The following is a 23,268-nucleotide window of genomic DNA, read 5'->3' on the forward strand; positions in this document are numbered from 1 at the left end:
CATCAATATTAAAAAATATTTTATAATCTTTTTCTCAAAGTCTTCGAAACCCAGATTTTGTATTTTACACCTATAACACATCTCAATTTGGACTAGCCACATCTGAAATGTTCAGTAATCACATGTTGGCCACATGGTATCAGACAACAGGGTTCTAGAGAAGCCCATCCCCTGAGGGCCCTGCAGTTCATGACAGATTAATAGTTCCTCCTCTTTGGATGATTTCCTTTTCCAATTCATTAAGACTCTCAAGAGTGTGAATAAGGCGCAGTGAGTGTTGCAAAGAACACACTTTATCATAAACTATTAATTTTGAATACCTACCGTTAGGCTGTTTCCAAAAATCAATTCCACCTTCCATAAGGAGATTTCCCACGGAGGGGACTCAGGGTGACATGAGAATATAGTACGTTATTGGTAACGCGGGTTGAAATCTCGACTCTTGCTGTTTACCTGCGGGGCACTGGGCCAATTTCATTATGACTGCGTTTCTTGTCTGTAAAAGGGTGGTATTTACAGTACCTACTTCACAGGTTCCCGGGAGAATTAAAGCAGTTAATAGATAATAAAGCATTTGGAACAGTGCCAGGTACATAACAAATGTTCAATACTCGTTAGCCGTGGTTCCCGCAAACTTGTTGCAGGCCCCGAGGGAAGTCCCAAGAAAACACCAGAAACCGTGAGGAGGCTCAGTAACAGCGCGGGTGAATTCCGCCTCAGGCCACCACCGCCGCAGGGCCTAGGCGCCAAGGCTCCGAGGAAGCCTGATTCCAAAACGTTCCACTCACCTCTCCCCTCCGCACTCGCGGCCGGCTCCTTCCGGTCGAGCCTGAGGCGCCAGGTAACTAAGGGAAACCTGAGGAGGGACTTCCTGAGGCCAGGCAACCGAGACAACTTTTCTTGACGGTGTGTTGCGGGGGGGGGGGGGGGGGTGTCTACCGGAAGCGGGAGGGACAGGATCCTCGATTCTCCAGCTGCCGGCGGTACCCTCTCCTCAGGGTGAAGCAGCCCTCCAGCCCACGCCCCAGCTGCTTGGGGGAGGCGTCGGTCAAAGGAACGAGGGCGGCCCGCGGGCCGGTGGGGGCGGGGCCGGACCAAGCCCCGCCCCCTGCCCGCCGGGCTCGAGCCCTGAGCGGACGCGTCGGGCCGACGCACCGAAGCCCCAGCAGCCAATCGGGAGGCGTGGAGCGGGTTCAAATAAAGAAGGCGGGTGAAGATGGCGTCATCTCTTGGGTCTGGGAGGTGATCGACCCCGTATTCTGTGGTGAAAATGTGGCGGGTGAAAAAACTGAACCTTAGCCTGTCGCCTTCGCCCCAGTCGGTGAGCAGGAGAGCCTCAGGGGCAGAGAGAGCTGGATCGGGGCTTCGGTGGGGGAGACGCCGGCGACGCCGAGTGTCGGGGAAAGCTGGGTCCAGCCTGGGGACCGCGATGTGTGTGGAGTCTTATTGGTCCCGCAACTTCAGCTCCATTGGGGTGGAAGTCTACTCTTCCTATTGCCCCCAGGAGCTTATTAGAGAGGGAAGACCCAGCTCAGGCTTTCTCACACTCTGTTCTTTCTCAGGGAAAACCAGCTATGAGAACTCCTCTCCGAGAACTTACCCTGCAGCCTGGTGCCCTCACCAACTCTGGAAAAGGGCCCCCCGGATGCTACTCGCCGACTTCATCACTGTGCAAGCTGGGACTGCAGGTGAGATTCGACTGGGCTCTCTGCCGAGGCCGAGGGCTCAGAGGAACAGAGGGCCAAGGCTGGAACATAATTAAGAACGGTAATGAAGTCTTCTACCTTAGTGACATCCATTTACAGCTATTCAGGCCAACAGAGAGGTGCCCTAGGGTGGTTAAAGGAAATCCACTGAGAACCCGGACCTCTATTTGGCTGTTAGTTTTTCTCACGTCTTCCCCCGTTAAACTTTTACCAAAGTACTGAGAAATACTATCGCTTTGATTAGTGGTTTCCCCCTAAACGTGGGCTCACTCAAGCAGAGATCAGTTGGCTGCGGTAGTGAGGCAATATTCATATCCATTCCAAGAAGTAGTCAGAACTCTTCCTGGAGTCAAGTTACCCCACTGGAAGGCAGGGTACTTGGATCATCTTCACTTAAACTAGCCCCTGGTAGAAGTGCCCTCACTGAGTTGTCCATGTGTCAAAAGTCTTGAGAGAAGTACCCATGTATAAACTGCTTTTCAGTTGCTGTAAAAACTTGCCAAAGAAGGAGATTGACCCCTCTATAAGGTTCCTTGAAGAAATTTCTTTTAGAACTTAACTGCCTGGGAAAATTGTTTTCCTGAAGAAATCACTTTTTCTTTCTTTCTGATAATGAGAACTAAGTAGGTTACCATATTTTCCCTTTTGCTCTGGCTTCTAAAAAGCTCAGGGTCAAATTTGATCATCAGATGTAGCTACTATTACTCTTTGAAATACGAAAATCTGCTTTCTTTTTCTTTCTTGACTATGATTTTGTATTCATTAAGTTGATCTGTCCATCTATCTTCTTTTTTATGTAGCCTGAACTATTTTTGGAAGATGGGATATAAATAAAATAGGTTAGAGGAGGAAAGAAGAAAATGTAAAAACAGAATCTTAAGCGGCCTGAATAACAGATGTATGAGGGTAGCAGCCTTTCTTGAAAACACTCTAACACCAATAGAACTTTCTGGGATGAAAGGGGTCCCTGGGTAGCTCAGTCAGTTAAGCGTTCAACTCTTGATTTCCTCTCAGGTCATGATCTCGCAGTCATGAGATCCAGCTCCGTGTTGGGCCCTGTGCTGAGCCTGGAGCCTGCTTGGGATTCTCTTTTGCCCGCATGGGCTCTCTCTCTCTCTCTCTCTCTCTTTCTCTCTCTCTCTGTCTTTCAAAATAAACGTACATTAAAAAAAAAAAAAAACTTTCTGGGACAATGAAAATGTTTGATAATCTGTGCTGTCCAATATGGTGGCTATTAGTTATGTGGGTATTGAACACAGTAGTTAATGTGACTGAGGAACTAAATTTTTAGTTTTATTTAATTTTAATTTACCAAATTAGATAGTACAGCTTAGACAAAAAGAAAAGTACCTAGTGGGAACTGATCTTCATAGAACTTGATAGAATGTAACCATAGCCATTTAATCACAGTAGCAGAATAGAATGGAATGGAATTTAGGTCTCCCTTCTGCTACCTCCTGATACGCTCAGCTACATAGACAACAGGAGTTTTTCTCCCAACAAAATAACTATTTATTGCTTAAAAATTTTTTTTTTAATCTTTATTTTAGAGAGAGAGAGAGAGGGAGAGAGAGACAGTGTGAGTAGGGGAGGGGCACAGAGAGAGGGAGACACAGAATCTGAAGCAGGCTCCAGGCTCTGAGCTGTCAGCACAGAGCCCAACGCAGGGCTCAAACTCACCAACCGTGAGATCATGACCTGAGCTGAAGTCGAATGCCCAACCGACTGCGCCACCCAGACACCCCACTATCTTTTGCTTTTTAAATTTTTGATTATTTAGGGGTACCTGGAGGGCTCAGTGGGTTAAGTGTCTGACTCTTGATTTCGGCTCAGGTCATGATCTCACGGTTCTTGAGATCTGGCGTTCCCGTTGGGTTCTGTTACAGCTCAGAGCCTGCTTTAGATTCTCTCTCCCTCTCTCTCTCTCTCTCTCTCTCTCAAAATAAACAAACATTAAAAAAAAAAAAAAGAAACAATCCTTTCTTGGTTTTTTTTTTGGCGGGGGTGGGGGGTGGGGTGCAGTACAGGGGAGGAGAGAGCAGGGGAAGGGCAGAGAAAGGAGAGAGAGAATCCCAAGCAGGCTCTATGCTGATAACCCGAGGGCAGGGCTTGAACTCCAGAACCGAACCGTGAGATCCTGACCTGAGCCGAAATAAAGAGTCAGAAGCTTAACCAACTGAGCCACCCAGGTGCCCCCTTTCTTGCATCTCTTTATGTGTTATCTGTCTGTATGTGTTTATATCCACACACATCCATATATTATCATACTTTTATTTTAGAGGTAGAGTGAGCAGGGGAGAGGGGCAGAAGGAGAGAGAGAATCTTAAGCAGGTTTCCCACTCAACGCTGAGCCAACTTGGGCTTGATTTTACGAACCTGGGATCATGACCTTAGCTGAAATCAAGAGTTGAATGCTCAACCAACTGAGCTACCCAGGCGTCTCTCCTTAAGTGATATTTAAAAAGAATAAATAGGAACTTGATAAACGCAGCAAAAACTGTAAGGTGCACTTTTGCATTCCTAAAAGTCTTTGGTTTGTTTAGTCTCTGGGCTATTTAATGCAGACTGATTTATGTTTTGTATATCCTATCTCTCTTTTTGTTGGTTTTTACCTCATACCTTTTTGACATCCCTTTTATTTTCTACTTTTCCTTTAAAATACTTTGAAAGAAAAACTTCGAAATTGCAATAAAATATATGAAAGTACATAAAACATACAACTTAACAAATTTGTATAAAGTACCCATCATAGTAACCAACCCCCAGTCAGTATTTAGGACATTGCCAGCATATCGGAAGCCCATTTTAGCTCAACCTTATTTTTTTTTTTAATTTTTTTTTTTTTTCCAACGTTTATTTATTTTTGGGACAGAGAGAGACAGAGCTTGAAGGGGGGAGGGGCAGAGAGAGAGGGAGACACAGAATCGGAAACAGGCTCCAGGCTCTGAGCCATCAGCCCAGAGCCCGATGCGGGGCTCGAACTCCCGGACCGCGAGATCGTGACCTGGCTGAAGTCGGACGCTTAACCGACTGCGCCACCCAGGCGCCCCTCAACCTTATTTTTTAAAGCTTCATCCACTGCTGTAAATGAGATTTCATGCAAGTCTGATTTTTTTTTTTTTTTTTTAAATAATGGGTCTTTATATCAAGCTTCTAAAATGGTTTTTATCTTCTGGGGCTCCTGGGTGGCTCAGTCGGTTAAATGTCTGACTTCGACTCAGGTCATGATCTCGCAGTTTGTGGCTTTGAGCCCCACTTCGGGCTCTCTGCTGTCACCATGGAGCCAGCCTACTTCAGATCCTCTGTCCCCTGCCCCTCCCCCACTCATTCTCTTTCTCCTTTCTCTCTCCCTTTCTCTCAAAAATAAATAGACATTAAAAATATTAAAATAGTTTTATCTTCCTTATGGTTCAGAAATTTTATTTTTTCTTATCAATCTTGCTTGGAACTTGGTGAGCCATTTCAATATGCAAACTCTGGTCTTTACCTCAGAGACATTTTCTTCTAATATTTGTTAATTAGTGCCTCCTATAAGTGTTCTCTTTTTTTCATGGAACTTCTTTTCCTTGTGTGTTAGGTTTAGTGGGTTTATCTTCCAGTTCTTTTAGCTTTTCCCTAAGATATACATTTCTTTGCATTTTTGTCTTTGCTTTAAAATACTCTTCCACTTGGGCGTCTGGGTGGGCTCAGGCAGTTAAAGCCTACTCTTAGTTTCCGCTCAGGTCATGATCTTGTGGTTCGTGGATTCGAGCCCACATCAGGCTCTGTGCTGGCAGTGTGGAGCCTGTTTTGGACTCTCTGTCTCCTTCCCTCTCTGCTCCTCCCCTGCTTATGTATGCTCTCTCTCAAAATAGATAAATAAACTTTAAAAAATTATGAAAATAAAAAAGATATTTTTCCACTTGATTACCCAGGCCAGTAATTCGAGCCTCAACTCTGACCATCCTCTTTCAGTGCATTTAATGAGTTTTTTTTTGCTTAAAAGTTCATTTTTGTTGTTGTTTATTTTTATTTATTTTTTTTTTAATTTTTTTAACGTTTATTTATTTTTGAGACAGAGAGAGACAGAGCATGAACGGGGGAGGGTCAGAGAGAGGGAGACACAGAATCTGAAACAGGCTCCAGGCTCCACGCTGTCAGCACAGAGCCCGAAGTGGGGCTCGAACCCGTGAACTGCGAGATCATGACCTGAGCCGAAGTCCGACGCTTAACGATGGAGCCACCCAGGCGCCCCTTTGTTGTTGTTGTTTAAAAGTAATTTTTATTATTTTCACAAGGTCTTGGGGTATGTGAGTGGCTTAGTCGGTTAAGTGTCCGACTTTAGCTCAGGTCATCATCTCGTGTTTCGTGAGTTTGAGCACTGCATTGGGCTCTGTGCTGACAGCTCAGAGCCTGGAGCCTGCCTTGGATTCTGTGTCTCCCTCTCTCTCTGCCCCTCCCCTGCTCATGCTCTGTCTCTCTCAAAAATAAACATTAAAAAAAAAAAAGTCTTTGTGTATGTGTGCTGTATTTGAATTGTCTTACCTTGTCATCTGTTTCTTCCATCAGCTGTTTATTTTATTTATTTTATTTTTTTTAACGTTTTTTATTTATTTTTGAGACAGAGAGAGACAGAGCATGAACGGGGGAGGGGCAGAGAGAGAGGGAGACACAGAATCGGAAGCAGACTCCAGGCTCCGAGCCAGCAGCCCACAGCCCGACGCGGGGCTCAAACTCACGGACCGTGAGATCGTGACCTGAGCTGAAGTCGGACGCTTAACCGACTGAGCCACCCAGGCGCCCCCCATCAGCTGTTTTGTTAGGGTTTACTTTACTGTCTTAGGGTTTGCCCTTTCTCTGGCTATTAGATCCATTTAAGTACATTCATACTTTCTTTTTCTTGTTCATTGAGTCTCAGGTACCAGCAACCCTGCAGGTGGTAGAAGGTACAGTGGGTCTTTGTCCCTGTGAACCGGCATATGGGGGTTATCAGTCCTTTATGAGGGTACCAGCAGGAAGTCTCTCTGCTTTTCATTTTCCTCTGCTACAAAGGTTAGAGCTCTTCAAATCCCAAGGGTTGAATGGATTCAACTCCTGTGTTTAGGACACATTCAGCTCTTGGGGCCAGGGAGACTAGGTCACTAGTGCAGGTTGACGTTGCCCTTTTTCCTAGGGTTTGTGGATCTCTGTGGGCCCCAGCAAGACATTACACTAACTCTGGTCCCCAGTTTTTCATCTGTTCTAGAAGAGAAAATCTTGTAGCAACTCTAGAGTCTGGCAGAGCTTACCTCAGGATCCTCTCTCAAAGGAATGGGAGGGAGGGGTTGGAGACAAGTGGGGTCACATTCAAGCTACCATCTCCCCATGATATGAATAGATTATCTCAGCCTTGTTTATACTGTAGACTGATTCACTTGGAAAAAACCTAAGATGGCTTCCCAGCTTTAGTCAGGGTTTAGTTTAGGTTTAGGTTAGGGTTTCTTTAGTGAGCAGCCAGGCTTAGCCAATTTTTACCTAAGCAGAGGTAATGAAAACTCTTTGTGTTCAGACAGTATCCTATACCCGTAATTATATGTTGGGAACTAGAAATGACTGCCTTGGCCAACTACTTCTGTTTCTTTTGGCAGGAAGGCAACAACAATGCATCACCAGTGGATTTTGTCAATGCCAAGAGGACAGATTCCCCTTCAGAACAGTTCAGCCATCCCTCAAAGTGGCTAGAAGCTTGTCAGCATGAATCAGATGAGCGGCTCATAGATCTGAATCCCCAAACCAACTCTACCCCCAAAACATCTGAGGAAGCAGTAGACCCACTGGACAACAATGTGGTTAAAACCATGGTCCTCGTATCCTCTCCAGTGGGGCAACAGCAAGTTACCCTTGAGGCTCATTTAGATTCCATGAGAGAGACAAACAGCTTCTCTCCAGATGAGTGTTTGAGGCCAGGAGATCTGCTAAGAGAGGGGGTGGCGGCCTGCACAGAAGACAGCTTTTCAGAAGTTGTTCCTGCTACATCTGAGAAATGTACATTTCAGCATCCTCCATCCCATGTCTTGGAGTGTCTGCCAAATCCCTGTTCTGGGCAACAGCCACACTGCTCCAAAGAAAGCCTCAGGGATGATGGGACTGAGGCTGTGCCTGAGGACTTAGTCCCTTCCGAAAGAAATACCTTCTTGCCTTCCTCCATGCTCTGGCTCTCCCCTTCAACTGCCTTAGCAGCAGATTTCCCTGGCACTCATGTGGACCCAGGGGAGGAAATTGTAGAGCACAGAGCTGTAGGGGAAAGAGAACTGAGCTTTCCCACACTCCCTGAGGAGGCTGAATTAGGAGAACAAGCACTTGTCTCAAATATGGAAGATATTCCATCCACATGCCTGACCCCAAATCCAGGAGAAATGGAATCCCAGGCTGCTCCAAGCCCAGCAGTAAAAGATGCTGGTAGGATTCTTGTCTCTGATACAGGGCCGTGGATGTCCCCACTGGCTTGGCTGGAAAAAGGTGTGAATACCTCGGTCATGCTGGAAAATCTCCGCCAGAGCTTATCCCTCCCCTCTGTGCTTCGGGACGCAGCGATTGGCACTACCCCTTACCCTACTTGCTCGGTGGGGACTTGGTTTACTCCCCCGGCAGCGCAGGAAAAAAGTACAAACACCTCCCAGACAGGCCCAGTGGACATCAAGGATGGTACTTCTGAGACAGAGCACCTCCTATGGGGGTAAGTGTCCCTGTAACTTTGTGCCTCCTGGGTTCCATTAATCTGGACCTGCCACTCCCATCCCTTTCCCTTTCTTCTCCTCATGTTCTTCTTCTCTTGCTGCAGCAGCCATCCTCCAGATCTGACTGCCTTATCTCGACATGACCTGGAAGATAACCTGCTGAACTCTCTTGTCATTCTGGAGGTTCTCTCCCACCAGCTGCGGGACTGGAAGAGGCAGCTGACTGTCCCTCACTCAGAAGTTCAGGACAGTAGCACACAGACTGACACCTCTCCCAGTGGGGTAAGAAAGTTCTTCCCAGTGGGCCCTTTTCCTTAGAATATGTATGCTGAGGATCTGGAAAATCCCTTAAAGCTGTGGGTACTCACTTTACTCCTGGGATACATCAAGACTTTCCGAGGGAATATATGCAAGGAAAATTTTAAAGGAATCAGTTTCTAGGTCTTCATCTTCCACATGTACTTTTGACCAATTTTTTTTCTTTCCTACTTTCCCATTCTCTACTGCCCTTGCCCCCTTTACTGAAGAACAGCATATTTACTACCTATCCTGAATCTTGCATTGTCAAGGAATAGCAATCAAAGGACAATAGAAAATGTTTGTGTGCATGCTGAGAAAGCAAATGACTGCAATGGTTATGTAACACCATTTTTGCATGCTTTCAGCAAAATTGAAGGAAGACTTTAATTATATTTGTGGATCATTAAAAATTTTTGATGAAAGTTTACTATGAGATTTTTGGCATGGATCTCCAAAGGAGCTCGTAGATGGGGTGACACGCCCTCCTCTCTTTCTCCATTCCTACCTCCATTCCTCCCATTATTTATGTGAAGAAGATTCTGAGTGCTTGTATCTATAAGAAAAGAAATAGGTATAGAATTGTCACTGAGCCATGTTTTATTGTAGGAATTACAGTAATCCACAGACACATGAACTAATATGGGGAAGGAACCTATATCCATTTCATTAACAGACGATTCCCAATAAAATTTTTACTGAGTAAAATGGACTTCTGCTGTTGCAGCGATATTGATGAATAATAGACTTTAAGTATGTTACAGACTTAAGATATATTACATTAGGATAAAAGTCTGAGAGGAGTAAACATGCAATTTAAAGGAGAAGGGCTGATAAAAAATGTCTGACTGTTTAAGAAGAGTTTGTGCATGGGTGCCTGGGTGGCCTAATCGTTAAGCATCTGACTTCGGCTCAGGTCATGATCTCACGGTCGGTGAGCTTGAGTCCCTCATCGGGTGAGCTCGTGCCCGCTTCAGGTGAGCATGAGCCCTGCATCCGGTGATCACCAACCCCACTTCAGGTGAACACAAGCCCTGCTTCGGGTAAACAAAAACAAAACATGAGCCCTGTTTCAAGTGAGCCCTGCTACTCTCTCTCTCTCTCTCTTTCTCTGGGTGCTCACTTGCACCCTCTCTCTCTCAAAAAAAAAAAAAGAAGAGTGTGCATTTTTTTTCAAAATATTTTTTTAAGTGTATTTATTTATTTTGAGAGAGAGAGAGAACGCATAGGGGAGGAGCAGAGAGATAGAGAGAGAGAGAGAGAGAGAGAGAGAGAGAGAGAATCCCAAGCAGGCTGCACACTGTCAGCACTGTGTCTGATGCAGGGCTCTAACTCATGAACCGCGACATCATGACTTGAGCTGAGATCAAGTGTCAGACGCTCAATTGACTGAGCCACCCAGGCGCCTGGTTGGTGCATTTTTTTAATGGCATCAAATAGGCTTTAAATCATTATGCTAGATGTAGTATACCACTGGATATATGTAAGAGTGATCTAACAGTTTTATTTCAAATTATCAGTGTTTATAATATGGTTGAAATTCTAGCCTTTGTAACAATTTAAACTTAAGCGTACTCAGTCTTTCAAAATTATTCTGAGAGATCTGAGAGAAAAATAGTTTAAAGACTACTGTTCTAGGGGCGCCTGGGTGGCGCAGTCGGTTAAGCGTCCGACTTCAGCCAGGTCACGATCTCGCGGTCCGTGAGTTCGAGCCCCGCATCAGGCTCTGGGCTGATGGCTCGGAGCCTGGAGCCTGTTTCCGATTCTGTGTCTCCCTCTCTCTCTGCCCCTCCCCCGTTCATGCTCTGTCTCTCTCTGTCCCAAAAATAAATAAAAAACGTTGAAAAAATTAAAAAAAAAAAAAAAAAAAGACTACTGTTCTAGAGGATTCTGGTTGTGACAGCACAGACTGAGGAAGGAAGGGAATGGTGTCCAGGGAAGGAATGGAGAGCCTCAGTACTGGGGCCTTTGGGGTAATGGGTGGCTGCTGCTAAGAAGAGATGGTCTCCAGACGCCCAAAGACCTTGGGTTGAAAATATCCTCAAAATAAGACTACCTTTTGCCAGAATCCTGACCTTGTTCCCCATCCCTGAGTCGGCCTTGTACCCTCTTTCCCTGAAGCTTGCCAAATCCCTTTGGAGGCAACTGAAGCAGAGCCAAAGAGGGGAAGTGACAGCACCTTCAGCCATTCCCCATCACAATGCCCTGTCCTTGCCGCTTGGGTGCCCCCTTCACGCTAATCTCATCACTTGCCTGACTGCCCACCTCTGAGCACTAGTTGTACTCATAGAATACTCCGTGCCCCACTGCACAATGCAGGAGGGAATGATGACCGCCTTGCTGGGGAAGGGAGTGGTGAACTCCTCAAGATTATCTCCTTAAATCCAGACTTCTGTAACATCGTGACTCAGCACTGCTGCTCCGACAGTGGGTTTTGTCTCAGACGATGGCTGCCTTTCAGCGGTAATGATGGCTCCCTGCTTTTCTCAGAACTTGAAAGTCCTCTGCATAGCATACTAATTTTTATCTGTGCCAACACACCGAATAGACAGAGAATGAGAAAATAAAAATGACTAATAAATATTTGAGAAAGTTACTGGTAATCAGAGAATTGCAAATTGAAACAATAAGATGCTATTTTTGTCTAACAAAATAGTAAATAATAAAATAGATAATGCTGGCTAGTATTGTCCTGTTGTCAGTAGGATATATAAATTGGTTCAACCTTTTTTGAAAGTAAGACCCTTAAAGCATTTCAAACTTTTTGACTCCGTAGTTCTTCCTCGGATATATCCTTTTTTACTTTTTTAAAGTAATATTGTTCTTAAAAAAAATTTTTTTTAATGTTTATTTATTTTTGACAGAGAGAGAGACAGAGCATGAGCAGGGGAGGGGCAGAGACAGAGGGAGACAGAATCTGAAGCAGGTTCCAGGCTCTGCACTGTCAGCACAGAGCCCGATGTGGGGCCCGAACCCACAGATCGTGAGATCATGATCTGAGGTGAAGTCGGATGCTCAACCAACTGAGGCACCTAGGCGCCCCAATATTATTCTTTAAAAAAAATTTTTTTTTAATGTTTATTTTTGAGATAGAGAAAGAATTAGTGGGGGAGGAGCAGAGAGTGAGGGAGACAGAGGATCTGAAGCAGGCTTCAAGCTGACAGCAGAGAGCCCAGTGTGGGGTTCGAACTCCCAAACCATGAGATGATCTGAGCTGAAGTCGGACACTTAACTGACTAAGCCACCCAGGTGCCCCCCCCCTTTTTTTTCAATTTTTAAAAAATGTTTGAGAGAGAGAGAAAAAACGCAAGAGTGAGTGGGGGAGAGGCAGAGAGAGAGAGAGAGAGAGAGACAGAATCTGAAGCAGGCTCCAGGCTCTGAGCTGTCAGCACAGAGCCCAACACAGGGCTCGAACTCATGAAGTGCCTCCCTCCCCCTGCAATCATGGTTTTTAAAGAAAGGAAATCAGAGTTTAGATAATCTCTGAGAAGTTTCAATGTGAGGTAAAATACCAGCAGAAGTTAAAAATGGGTGGTACTCTACTTTGATAGGTCCCCCTAAGCAGATGTCCCAGTTTCAGGCTATTCCAGTGAGGACAGTAAATAGAAATTCAGGGCTAAATAGGGGTGCCTGCGTGGCTCAGTTGGTTGAGCATCCGATTTTGGCTCAGGTCATGATCTCACAGTTCATGGGTTTGGGCCCTGCATCGAGCTCTGGTGCTGACAGCTCAGAGCCTGGAGCCTGCTTCAGGTTCTGTGTCTCCCTCTCTCTCTGCCCTTCCCCCACTCACGCTCTGTCTCTCTCTGTCTCAAAAATAAATAAACATTAAAAAAAATTTTTTTAGGGGTGCCTGGGTGGCTCAGTCGGTTGAGCGTCCGACTTCAGCTCAGGTCATGATCTCACGCTCTGTGAATTCGAGCCCCGCGTCGGGCTCTGTGCTGACAGCTCAGAGCCTGGAGCCCGCTTCAGATTCTGTGTCTCCCTCTCTCTCTGCCCCTCCCCTGCTCATGCTCTGTCTCTCTCTGTCTCAAAAATAAAAAAGTAAAAATTAAAAAAATAATTTTTTTAAAGAAATTCAGGGCTAAATAACATTAGTATAATAAAGTTAAATAATAAAAGCAGAACCACACATTCATTTTTGTTATAATCTCAATTGTAGTTATAATCTCAAATGCAGCATTACTGTCATTCATCATATCTAAAACACCATCAATATTAAGATATATCCCAATTTCAGTGGTGTTGTGTAAAAAGATAATCATCTTAAAATTCATTGAATATGGTAGTTTCTTTCTAAATCAGTCTGCTACTTTTTTTCTCTCTGACACCTGAGGGAAGTAATATATTCCACTTATAGCAAATCCCTATAGTAAGGAAATCTCTGGAGTTATGTGGAAACCTTTTGGGGGTGGCTGCTATACTGTTGGTAAGATTCATTGCTCCAGGGGCGCCTGCCTGGATGGCACAGTTAAGTGTGTGACTCTTGATCTCGGCTCAGGTCATGATCTCATGGTTCCTGAGTTCGAGCCCTGCATTGGGCTGTGCGCTGATGACGTGGAGCCTGCTTGGGATTCTGTCTCTCCTTCTCTCTGCCCTTTCTCCTCTTGTGTTCTCTCTGTCTCTCTCAAAATATAAATAATCATTGCTCCAGGTGGTAAAACTAATGGTTTCTTTTTCCATTTTATTCACTCTATATTTCCAAAATTTTACAATAAATGCATGTCATCCTTATAGTTAGAAAAAAAATAAGGTTATTTTGAAAAGGAATTTTTATGTGCCTCGATTTTTTTTTTTTTTTTTTAACTTGGCCTCATTGAGCTGTGAGCCTTGCTCTTGCTTTTTTTTTTTTTTTTTTTTAATTTTTTTTTTCAACGTTTTTTATTTATTTTTGGGACAGAGAGAGACAGAGCATGAACGGGAGAGGGGCAGAGAGAGAGGGAGACACAGAATCGGCAACAGGCTCCAGGCTCCGAGCCATCAGCCCAGAGCCTGACGTGGGGCTCGAACTCACGGACCGCGAGATCGTGACCTGGCTGAAGTCGGACGCTTAACCGACTGCGCCACCCAGGCGCCCCTGCTCTTGCTTTTAATAGGAGAGGCTCCTGTGTCTCAGTGGGTGGGAGGGGGAATGTGGTGCTGGCTGTGTATGATGCCTATGCAGAAGGCACAACTTTGTTTCTCTGACTAGATAAGTAAGAAACCTCAGCATCTTCAGGAGAGTCAAGAGATTGGACAGGCTCTGCAGCAGGCCAGGAATGCCATGGTAAGTTTTGATTATACCATCACTGGGTCTCCTGTGAACATCAAGCATGGAAAACCTTGGGTGGTTAGCAAATGGTGATACTCAGCTCTGGTAGTAAAGGGAGGTTTCCAAACCTTTGTTAAGCACATCTCCCTCCTGGGAGCTTGAAATTGGGGTCAGTGGTTTTCCTCCCCAGTGTCCCTGTTACTTCCTACTTGGTGACTTTATTTGATCTAGCCTAACCACCTTTCCCTCTACAGCAGTCGTGGGTGCTGGTTTCCAAAGAGCTGATATCCTTGCTTCATCTGTCTCTGTTGCACTTAGAGGAAGATAAAACTACCGTGAGTCAGGAGGTAAGCAGCATGAATGTGAACGCAGAGGCCTCTGGTGAGACCGAAAGCGAAAAAAAGGAACTAGACACCATGTCTGAGTCTTGTCTTGTAGTCTCGGCGTGCAGAAACCTTGGTCTCCTGCTGTTTTGATGTGTTGAACAAAGTGAAGGCAAGGCTCCAGAGCCTCAAAGCAGAAAAGGAGGAGGCGAAACACAAAGAGGAAATGGCCGTCAGAGGCAAGGATGCGGTAAGGTGTCAGGCTTTTGTTCTTGGATGTGGGAGGTGTCTTCCCCAGGGTTCCTGCAGGAACATCAATTTCGCTTGCGACACAGGTGGGTGGCCTAAGAACTGCCAGCTCTGAGGAGTAATGAACTAAACTAAACTAAATAATGGTGGAGAGTTATGGCTTTTTGCGCTTTTTCACTCCTCTGCCCACCATGTCCTCGCAACCTCTCCCCTTAATAGGCAGAGACTGTGCTAGAGGCTTTCTGTGCACGTGCCAGCCAGCGCATCAGCCAGCTGGAACAGGACATGGCTTCCTTGGGGGAATTCAGAGGCCTTTTGAAGGACACCCAGACCCAGCTGGTAATTTGAAGGCATTTTCTTTCCTGGGGTCCATACTGACATAGTGGGAGGATGGCCATTATTTCCCCACTTTGTTCTTTCCAGAGGAAAGGGTCTCCATAGGCAATCCTTCTTGTGTAGGTAGGGCTTCATACTGAGCAAGAAGAGTTGGGTCAGCAGACAGCAAGTCTTACATCAAACTTACAACAGGACTGGATATCCATGCAGTTGGATGTGAGTATTTGGGGCCATCATATCACTCCTTTACGCACAGTCAGCCCTGTTGGGAGCCTTGCCTCAAATGTGCTTCCCTGACCTGCTTGCTTCCCCCGGTAGTATAAAACATGGACAGCTTTGCTGAGCCGGTCTCGAAAACTCACAGAGAAACTCATAGCCAAGAGCCGGCGGACCCTGCAGGAACGTGATGCTGCAGTTGAGGAAAAACAGCAGGTACAAACCAGGAGTGGGGGACTGCTTAGGCCTAAGGCCTAGTTTCCTCCTCCTCTTCAGAAGGACTTTCTAATGAGTGGTATCGTTAGCCTCTTACACTGGACCTGTCTTTTTTTTCACTCTGGGTTTGGAAACCAGCCAGGTCCCTTCACTATAGATGGCCTTGGGCCCAGTTGTTTCCTTTGCTCTTTAGCACCTTCTTTAGCAACTTTTCTCCTCTTTCTACTTTTTCCTGAGGACCAGCCTGTTTCTGCAGTGTTGCTGCCTAGGAACAAGGTGCTTTGCTGTCCTGTCCAGAAAGAGAAGCTGGGCTGAGTCCTAGGATTCCTGATTCAGGAAAACCTGTGGTAGAAAAATGATCTTTTCTTCCTAGGTTTCCAGGGAGCTGGAACAAGTCTCTACCCATTTAGAGGAGTGCAAAGGCCAAATAGAACAACTGGAATTGGAAAACAGTCGCCTAGCAACAGGTAGGTGTGTGTGTGTGTGTGTGTGCGCGCACATGTGAAAGCAGTTGTGCCCTGCTGAAGTTTGGGGTGTGGCAGTAGAGCCAGGGGGTGCTCTAGAGCACTTGTTTTAGAGCAGAAGTATGGGGAGGTTTTGGCCTGATGACTACATAGTGTCAATTAGGATACTTTTGGTTTAGATCTCCGGGCTCAGCTGCAGATTCTGGCCAGTGTGGAGAGTCAGCTAAAAGAGCTACAGAGTCAGCATGCCCATTGTACCCAGGACCTGGCCGTGAAGGATGAGTTGGTCTGCAAGCTTACCCAGAGCAATGAGGAGCAGGCCACTCAGTGAGTTCTGATCAGGCTATTGTGGCAGTAGGCGCCCAGGATATAGGACTGAAGGGGTCTAATATAAGGTCTCTGGCAGATGGCAAAAGGAAGAGGTGGCACTAAAACACATGCAGGCAGAGCTGCAGCAACAACAAGCTGTCCTGACCAAGGAGGTGCAGGACCTGAAGGAGACGCTGGAGGTAAGAAATGTGGCTTGGGGCAGGGGAACTGGTAGGAGTGTGACTTTCACCTAATGGTATTGAGGTGAGGTTTGAGAATGTGGACCGGAAAAAGCCTCTGTTCCCAGGGCTCTAAAATTTCCCACTTAGTCTCATTTTTCTCCCCTCCCTCTCTTGCTCCTTGCCTGCCTTCCTTTTCCTGTGTCCCCAGTTTGCAGACCAAGAGAATCAGGTTGCTCACCTAGAGCTGGGCCAGGTTGAGTGTCAGTTGAAAACCACACTGGAAGTGCTCCGGGAGCGCAGCCTGCAGTGTGAGGGCCTCAAGGACACTGTAGAGAACCTGAAGTAAGATTTCTGCCTTTTGGTGCTTCCCCTGCTAAGTGTTTATGTTTCCTGGGAACGTTTCTGGAAGCTAAAGTCTCCAAGAAGGAAGAGAGTGTCTTGTTTCCCTTTTTGAATGCAGCTCTTTATGGGGATTTGGGAGAGGTGTTCGGAGAAGGTTGCTTGGTCTTTGGCTGTTTTCTCTGTTCCTTCCTTATTTTAGGGCTAAACTGGCTAGTACCGTAGCACAGAACCAGGAACAAGACCTGGAGAAGACACGTCAGTATTCCCAAGAGCTAGGGGTGCTGACTGAGCGACTCCAGAGACTGACTCTCTTCCTACAGGCAAAACTAAAGGAGAAGGTAGGATCCGGGGGTTCCTTCTGTTCCCTTCCAATCATATCTTCAAACAAAGACAGTTTTATTTCTTCCTTCCCAATCTGTATATCTTTTATTTCCTTTTCTTGTCTTACTGCGTTAGCTAGAACTTCCACTATGATGTCGAAAAAGAGGGGTAGAAGGGGACATCCTTGCTTTGTACCTGATCTTAGAGGGAAAGCTTGGAGTTTCTCTTCATCAAGTATGATGTTAGCTATAGGCTTTTGTTTAATTAAAACAATTTTTTTTTACATTGATTTTTGAGAGACAGAGCACAAGTGGGGGAGGGGCAGAGAGAGAATGAGACACAGTATCCGCAGCAGGCTCCAGCACAGAGCCCGATGTGGGGCTCAAACTCACAAATTGTGAGATCGTGACCTGAGCGAAAGTCAGATGCTGCTTAACTGACCGAGCCACCCAGGCGCCCCTAGCTATAGGCTTTTGTAGATATTCTTTATCAGGTTGAGGACGTTCCCCTCTATTCCTAGTTTACTGAGAGTTTTTCCAGTTGTATCTTTATTATATAGAATGGTCTTCCTAAAATGCTACTCTTGTTGCATCTCTGACCTTCACTGACTTTCAGTTGCCTATAAGACTTCTTCATCCTGTCACTTAAACTTTTCTTCATCTGTCTCCTGCCTCTCTGTTATGAACTCTTTACTCCAACTAGACTGCCTGTATACTACACACAGGTCCCATTTCTATTCACACCCAGGCTTGGGCTGTTACCACGTCCATTTTCCTCTGTCTTCAAACTGGAAATACCTTTTCCTTTCCTTATTTTCCTATTTCACCTTCTTTGAAATGTTCCACGATCACATGGACTCAGTAATCTCCTATTGTATTCGTCATGAACTTGCTCTCCCTTTTGCACTTGCCTTAGTTTCCCTTGGATATCTGGTCTCTTCAACTAGACTATATTTAAAGAAAGCAGAAATTTAGCCTTGCTTCTTTGACTTTCCCACAGTGCACACTAAACAATAAACTGTTGATATCTTTCCGAATAGAGACCTAGGGGCTCCTGGGGGGCTCAGTTGGTTAAGTGGCCAACTCTTGGTTTTGGCTCAGGTCATGATCTCAGGGTTCATGGGATCAAGCCCCGCATTGGGCTCTGAGCTGACAGCATGGAGCCTGCTTGGGATTCTCTTTCATTCTCTCTCTGCCCTTCCCCCGCTTCTCTCTCTCTCTCTCTTTCAAAATAAATAAATAAATAAAGTTAAAAAAAAAAAAAAAGAATAGAGAGTTAATTAGCTTATTCAATAGTAAAAGATACACCCACGGTCCTAAAACCTGGAAGTGCTTATGATTTGACCCCAGTGTGTGCTGAGCACAGGAAATGCAAAGAATCCACAGTCTTACAGGGAAGATAGGTGTAAACTTGACATCTTGACTTGTGATCATGATAGATGTCTGCATGGATGACCACTGTGGGAGTACAGAAAAAACATCAGTTCTACCTTTGACAGTTAATATGTCTTCTCAAAGCAGGTAACAATTGGGCAGTCTTCAGGTTTGGAAGTTTGAAGGCCAAGGTGGGTGGGGGATTATGTAGGAAGACCTACCAGGTAGAGGGGAACAGTCTGTTAAAGTCAGAGAGACACTGTGTGTACTTTTTTTGTAGTATCTACCTTGTAACATGACCTGGGTGAGGTGCTGGGACTACAAGTGAACAAGGCAGGGCCCTGCTCATATGGAATTTGACAAGTTTGGGGACTGGGAAGTAGTTCTTCATAAATAGAGTATAAGAGCTACATGGGGCAAGAATGACAAGGAGGGGCACCTGGGTGGCTCAGTCGGTTCGGTGTCCAACTCTTGATTTGGCTCAGGTCATGATCTCACAGTTCATGGGATCGAGCCCCGCATGCCCTCTCCCTCTCTCTCTCAAAATAAACTTTAAAAAAAAAAAAAAAAAAAAGAATGACATGGAGACAAGGCTAGGATAGTAGGCCAGAGGCCTGAAGGCTTGAACTAATGGCAATTATAAAAGGTAGAGGAGAGGATGGACTGGATGAATTCAATACCTATTAGGGAAATAGAAATAATAGGCCAATTTGGTGTAGGAGTAAGTTGCAAGAGTGAATGATTATCTCTAGATTGCTGGAAAGATGATGATACTTTCTAGAACTGAGGGTGGCAAACTTTTCCTCTAAAGTACAATATAATCTTTTTGGCTTTGTGAGCCATGTTATCTCTGTCTTAACTATTCAACTCTGCCTTTGTAGCTCAAGAGCAGCCATAGATAGTATGTATATAAATGGGATGGTTGTATTTCAATAAAACTTTATTTACCAAAACGGGTGGCAGGCCAGATTTGAACTGCAGGCTTAATTTGCTGCCACCTCCAGTCCCCCCTCTCAGATCGTAAATACAGGAGGAGGACCAGATTTTTGGTGGGATGGGACAGGGAAAATGGTGAGCTCAGCTTTATACATCTGAATGTCAGATTAACTATGGACCATTCTGGTAGATTTTCACAGGGATTTGAGCCTTTGGGTCTGGAGATTGGGAAAATAATACAGTTGAGAGAGACAGACTGAAAGGTTATCCACATAGAAGTGGAGGTTGTGGAGTTCCCAAGGTGAGGCCACATGAGGAATGGATTAGAGTAGAAAGAAGGCCAAGGATGAACCAAAAGGACTCCCAAGAGTTTAAGGAAGGACCTATGGGTAGGTGAAATAGGAAGGTATGAGGCCTACCTGTGAAGGAGAGAGAGTCCTGTCCCAGAAGCTGAGGAAAGGACGTTTCTAAAGGAAGAACATGGTCATCAATTATCACCTAGGTCAGGTAAAACAGCTGAAGAGTGTCCATTGCACTTGAAAGTAAGGATGCTGTTGGTGAACCAAACAAGAATTTTGGTAGAATGGTGGGGCAGAAAAGGCTGAGTGTAGTGGGCTAAGGAGTCAGTAGATAGTGGCAATTTTAGGCAGGAAATGCAGGGTTCTTTGGGGTTTAAAAAATTTTTTTTCAATGTTTATTTATTTTTGAGAGAGACAGAGACAGAGCATGAACGGGGGAGGGGCAGAGAGAGAGAGGGAGACACAGAATCTGAAGCAGGCTCCAGGCTCTGAGCTGTCATCACAGAGCCTGACGTGGGGCTCGAACCCATGAATCGTGAGATCATGACCTGAGCTGAAGTCAGACACTTAACTGACTGAGCCACCCAGGTGCCCCAGGAAATGCAGGGTTTTTTTTTTTTTATTTTGTTTGTTTTTCTTTTTCTTTTTTCTTAATAGAAGGGAAAGAGAAAGGGCAATTTTAAGATGGGATTTAAGGTAAGAAGAAGGTTTCTGTTTTTAGTTGTTATTGTTTTAGTGAGAGAAGTTGTTCAGGGAAAGTTGCTGAGGAGTTGAAGATAGACAAAAAAAGGAGGAGATAGAATAACATTCCAAAGGAGACGGCTGGTGAGTACCTGGAAGTTTAGGAAATCATGAACCCCGAAGAGCAGCTGATAATTTTTCTCCTTTATCTTTAGGCTGAAGCAGAGACCCTCCCAGTAAGCACAGCCTGTGCTCCTACCCAGGAATACCCTCCACCTGCTGACAGTGCCTTCTTGGGAAACATCTTGACAGCAATGGCAGATGAAGGTTAAAGGCCCTGGAATTTAGGGGTGGGAAAGTTGTGACCTTGCCCCTGATATCTTCAGCTGTTGAAGATACCCACCAACAGACTTCTGTCTCCCTGGCTTCTATTATGGCAGACCCTTGACCGGGTCACCAGAGGAGCCTTCTACCTTGGTTGGTTTTTGTTTTAGAGCCAGAAGCAGCTCCCGTGCCCGTGCTTGGAAGTGACAAGAGTGCTTTCACCAGAGTAGCTTCAATGGTTTCCCTTCAGCCTACAGGTTAGGATGGGCTCCAGGGATCCTGCCTCATTTCTAGATCTGGTACTAATGATAAAGACTAAAGCAGTGAGAGGTGCTTTGCTCTAAAAACCTCAATTCTACATGGGCTCATTTTGTTTCTGCCTTTTGGGATCTGCAGTGTTCCGGACATTCAAATCCTATGGGTGGGGAACATGGATAAGAGTTGTGGCAATGATGGCTACACACACTTCTTCCTTCCAGAGCCAAAGGGCTCTATCTCCAGCTAGGACTTGCTCTTTCAGAGACCCCAGGCATGGAGAAGAGCCTGGCAAAAATGGGTACAATGACTCTGGAGCTGCAAAGCCTGTGTTCTCTGCTGCAAGAGTCTAAAGAAGAAGCCATCAGGACTCTGCAGCGAAGGATGTGAGTGGAGGGCAGTCTTGATTAGAGAGGACAGGTCAAGTGAGATAGGTCAAGGGCCCAGCCAGTGCCTGAGAAGACAGAAATAATGCTGAATTCTTCCCTCCCCTAGTTGTGATCTGCAGGCTAGGCTACAGGCCCAGGAAGAACAACATCAGGAAGCCCAGAAGGCAAAGGAAGCAGATATAGAGAAGCTGAACCAGGCCCTGTGTTTGCGCTACAAGGTGAAGGAGGGGCCTGAAAGTGGGGCGATCAAGAACTGGGGCAGCTCTACTGGCCCACTGGGAGCCATGGTCTCTCCAGGAATCTGGGTGGTGGGGATTTTCCAACCATTGCCCTAGTTTTGCCCTTCCTGGGGTCAGACATTTCACATGTTTGGGAATTAGCTATGGGCTGACCCATCTGCCAGGCTGACCTAGAAGTCAGGAACCCTGGCGGAACTCTCTCAACACTGAAATGTGCCTGCTTAACATAGCCCTGGAGGGAGAACTGGGGTGTTATCAATTGGTATTACTGGAGTTAAACGTGGGTCCTATCTCCTGGCAAGGGCTGCCAAGAAGCCAGCTCTTCCAGTACTTCTTACCTCCCTTTCCCTCACAGAATGAAAAGGAGCTCCAGGAAGTGATAAAACAGCAGAACGAGAAGATCCTAGAGCAGATAGACAAGAGTGGCGAGCTCATAGTACGTTCAGGATGATGCCTGGCCATCTGCCTTCTGTGTCATTGATAGCTAGAATCTCAAATATGGGAACTGGATCCCCTGGTCTACCCTTGGTCACTACATGGGATAAAAAGGATAGAGAGGCCCTTTGAGGGCACTGGGTACCTCTCCATTCTCATCCCCAGAGCCTTAGAGAGGAGGTCACCCAGCTCACCCGCTCACTTCGGCGTGCGGAGACAGAGACTAAGGTGCTACAAGAGACCCTAGCAGGTCAGCTGAATCCCGACTGTCAGCCTATGGCCACTAACTGGATCCAGGAGAAAGTGTGGCTCTCCCAAGAGGTGAGAGGTGACTCGGAGTTAACAGAGGAACTGGGCACCTGGAGGGAACCCTAGGCTGTGCCTCTGCTGATCTGGACATATCTACAGGTGGACAAGCTAAGGGTGATGTTCCTGGAGATGAAAAATGAGAAGGCAAAACTCATGGTCAAGTTCCAGAGCCATGTAAGAATTCCCTTGTCATTCCAGGGCCATTTCCCACTACTACTAGCAAGTGGTCTGCCATATTTTCCTTGCCCCACAAGCTATGCTGTTCTTCTGAGTATAGGACTTAATGCAACCTATTTGCTTTCTAGAGAAACATCCTGGAGGAGAATCTTCGGCGCTCTGACAAGGAATTAAAGAAACTAGATGACATCGTTCAGCATATTTATGAGGTAAAGGAGGGAAGGAGTTGATGCAGCCAAGTCTCCTGGCACGGGGCTTGGGCCCAGGAAGTGCTGATGAGCATTGCTCTGGTTTTCAGCCGGTGCTGAGCACTGGGCCTGACTCACTGTTGCAGGCTTCCCTGTGGCTTCTGCTTTCTCCCCTCTGACTCAGTTGGTGCTCCCTGGGGCTGAGAGCCTTGGACTTGTGACCTTGAGCTGCCTTTTCTGTTTCTTTTTGCAGACTCTGCTATCCATCCCAGAGGTTGTGAGGGGTTGCAAGGAGCTACAGGGATTGCTGGAATTTCTGAGCTAAGAAACTGAAAGCTCGAATCCGTTTCACCCCTTTTTACCTACTATACTCCCTTACCCCAACATCAGGACCAACCGGCATAGAGCTAGCTATGTTTAATGCTATTTAAATAAAGTATATTTAATGTATTTCTTCAGGTTCACTGAATCTTATTTTTTGGGCATGGGAGGTGGATGAGGTCAAAGAAGCTTGTTGGCCCACTTTCCCTAGGCACCCTTCACACAACCCTCTGGCTGCATCCAGAGCCAAAGTTGGCTGCCCCTCCTCCCTTCTCTTGCTTCCTCAATATTCTAGGCACTGGACTGCTTGTTCCCTGGCTCTTAGCCTGGGGGCGGGACAGAAGAGGATTCATTCTCCTACCTTCTCCATCCCCCTCTAGGCTAGGTCTTGGTAAATAAGGGCACGAGAACAGAGAAACTCAGTTCCTACTCCCTGCG

At 46.0% G+C, this 23,268-nt stretch overlaps 1 protein-coding gene across 3 annotated transcripts; it reads left to right on the plus strand.

The window, feature by feature from the left end:
* Nucleotides 1-1,179: 1,179 nt before the first annotated feature.
* Nucleotides 1,180-22,959, plus strand: SPAG5 (sperm associated antigen 5). Of its 3 annotated transcripts, none has more exons than XM_047832731.1 (24): nucleotides 1,180-1,321; nucleotides 1,563-1,688; nucleotides 7,313-8,400; nucleotides 8,506-8,683; nucleotides 13,887-13,961; nucleotides 14,201-14,293; nucleotides 14,385-14,519; nucleotides 14,738-14,857; nucleotides 14,978-15,070; nucleotides 15,173-15,286; nucleotides 15,660-15,753; nucleotides 15,930-16,077; nucleotides 16,157-16,259; nucleotides 16,450-16,583; nucleotides 16,783-16,921; nucleotides 20,409-20,520; nucleotides 20,688-20,774; nucleotides 21,038-21,158; nucleotides 21,268-21,379; nucleotides 21,756-21,836; nucleotides 22,001-22,156; nucleotides 22,244-22,318; nucleotides 22,450-22,530; nucleotides 22,763-22,959. In XM_047832731.1, the coding sequence occupies exons 1-24, from the start codon at nucleotides 1,271-1,273 to the stop codon at nucleotides 22,832-22,834; spliced, it is 3,588 nt and encodes a 1,195-aa protein (XP_047688687.1). In that variant the 5' UTR covers nucleotides 1,180-1,270; the 3' UTR covers nucleotides 22,835-22,959. The 3 variants fall into 3 exon arrangements, with proteins under 3 accessions (XP_047688687.1, XP_047688689.1, XP_047688688.1); XM_047832733.1 differs by having other exon boundaries at nucleotides 14,204-14,293; XM_047832732.1 differs by having other exon boundaries at nucleotides 8,509-8,683.
* Nucleotides 22,960-23,268: the final 309 nt, after the last annotated feature.

Source organism: Prionailurus viverrinus, chromosome E1, assembly GCF_022837055.1.
Source record: "Prionailurus viverrinus isolate Anna chromosome E1, UM_Priviv_1.0, whole genome shotgun sequence".
Classification (NCBI taxonomy): Eukaryota; Metazoa; Chordata; class Mammalia; order Carnivora; family Felidae; genus Prionailurus; species Prionailurus viverrinus.

What these genes read in the sequence shown, in the direction of transcription:
- SPAG5 (XM_047832731.1), top strand. Translation starts at nt 1,271, where the DNA reads ATGTGGCGGGTGAAAAAACTGAACCTTAGCCTGTCGCCTTCGCCCCAG. An exon ending in GGATATCCATGCAGTTGGAT is followed by an intron (nt 15,071 to 15,172) that starts GTGAGTATTTGG and finishes TTCCCCCGGTAG; the next exon opens with TATAAAACATGGACAGCTTT. An exon ending in GACACTGTAGAGAACCTGAA is followed by an intron (nt 16,584 to 16,782) that starts GTAAGATTTCTG and finishes TCCTTATTTTAG; the next exon opens with GGCTAAACTGGCTAGTACCG.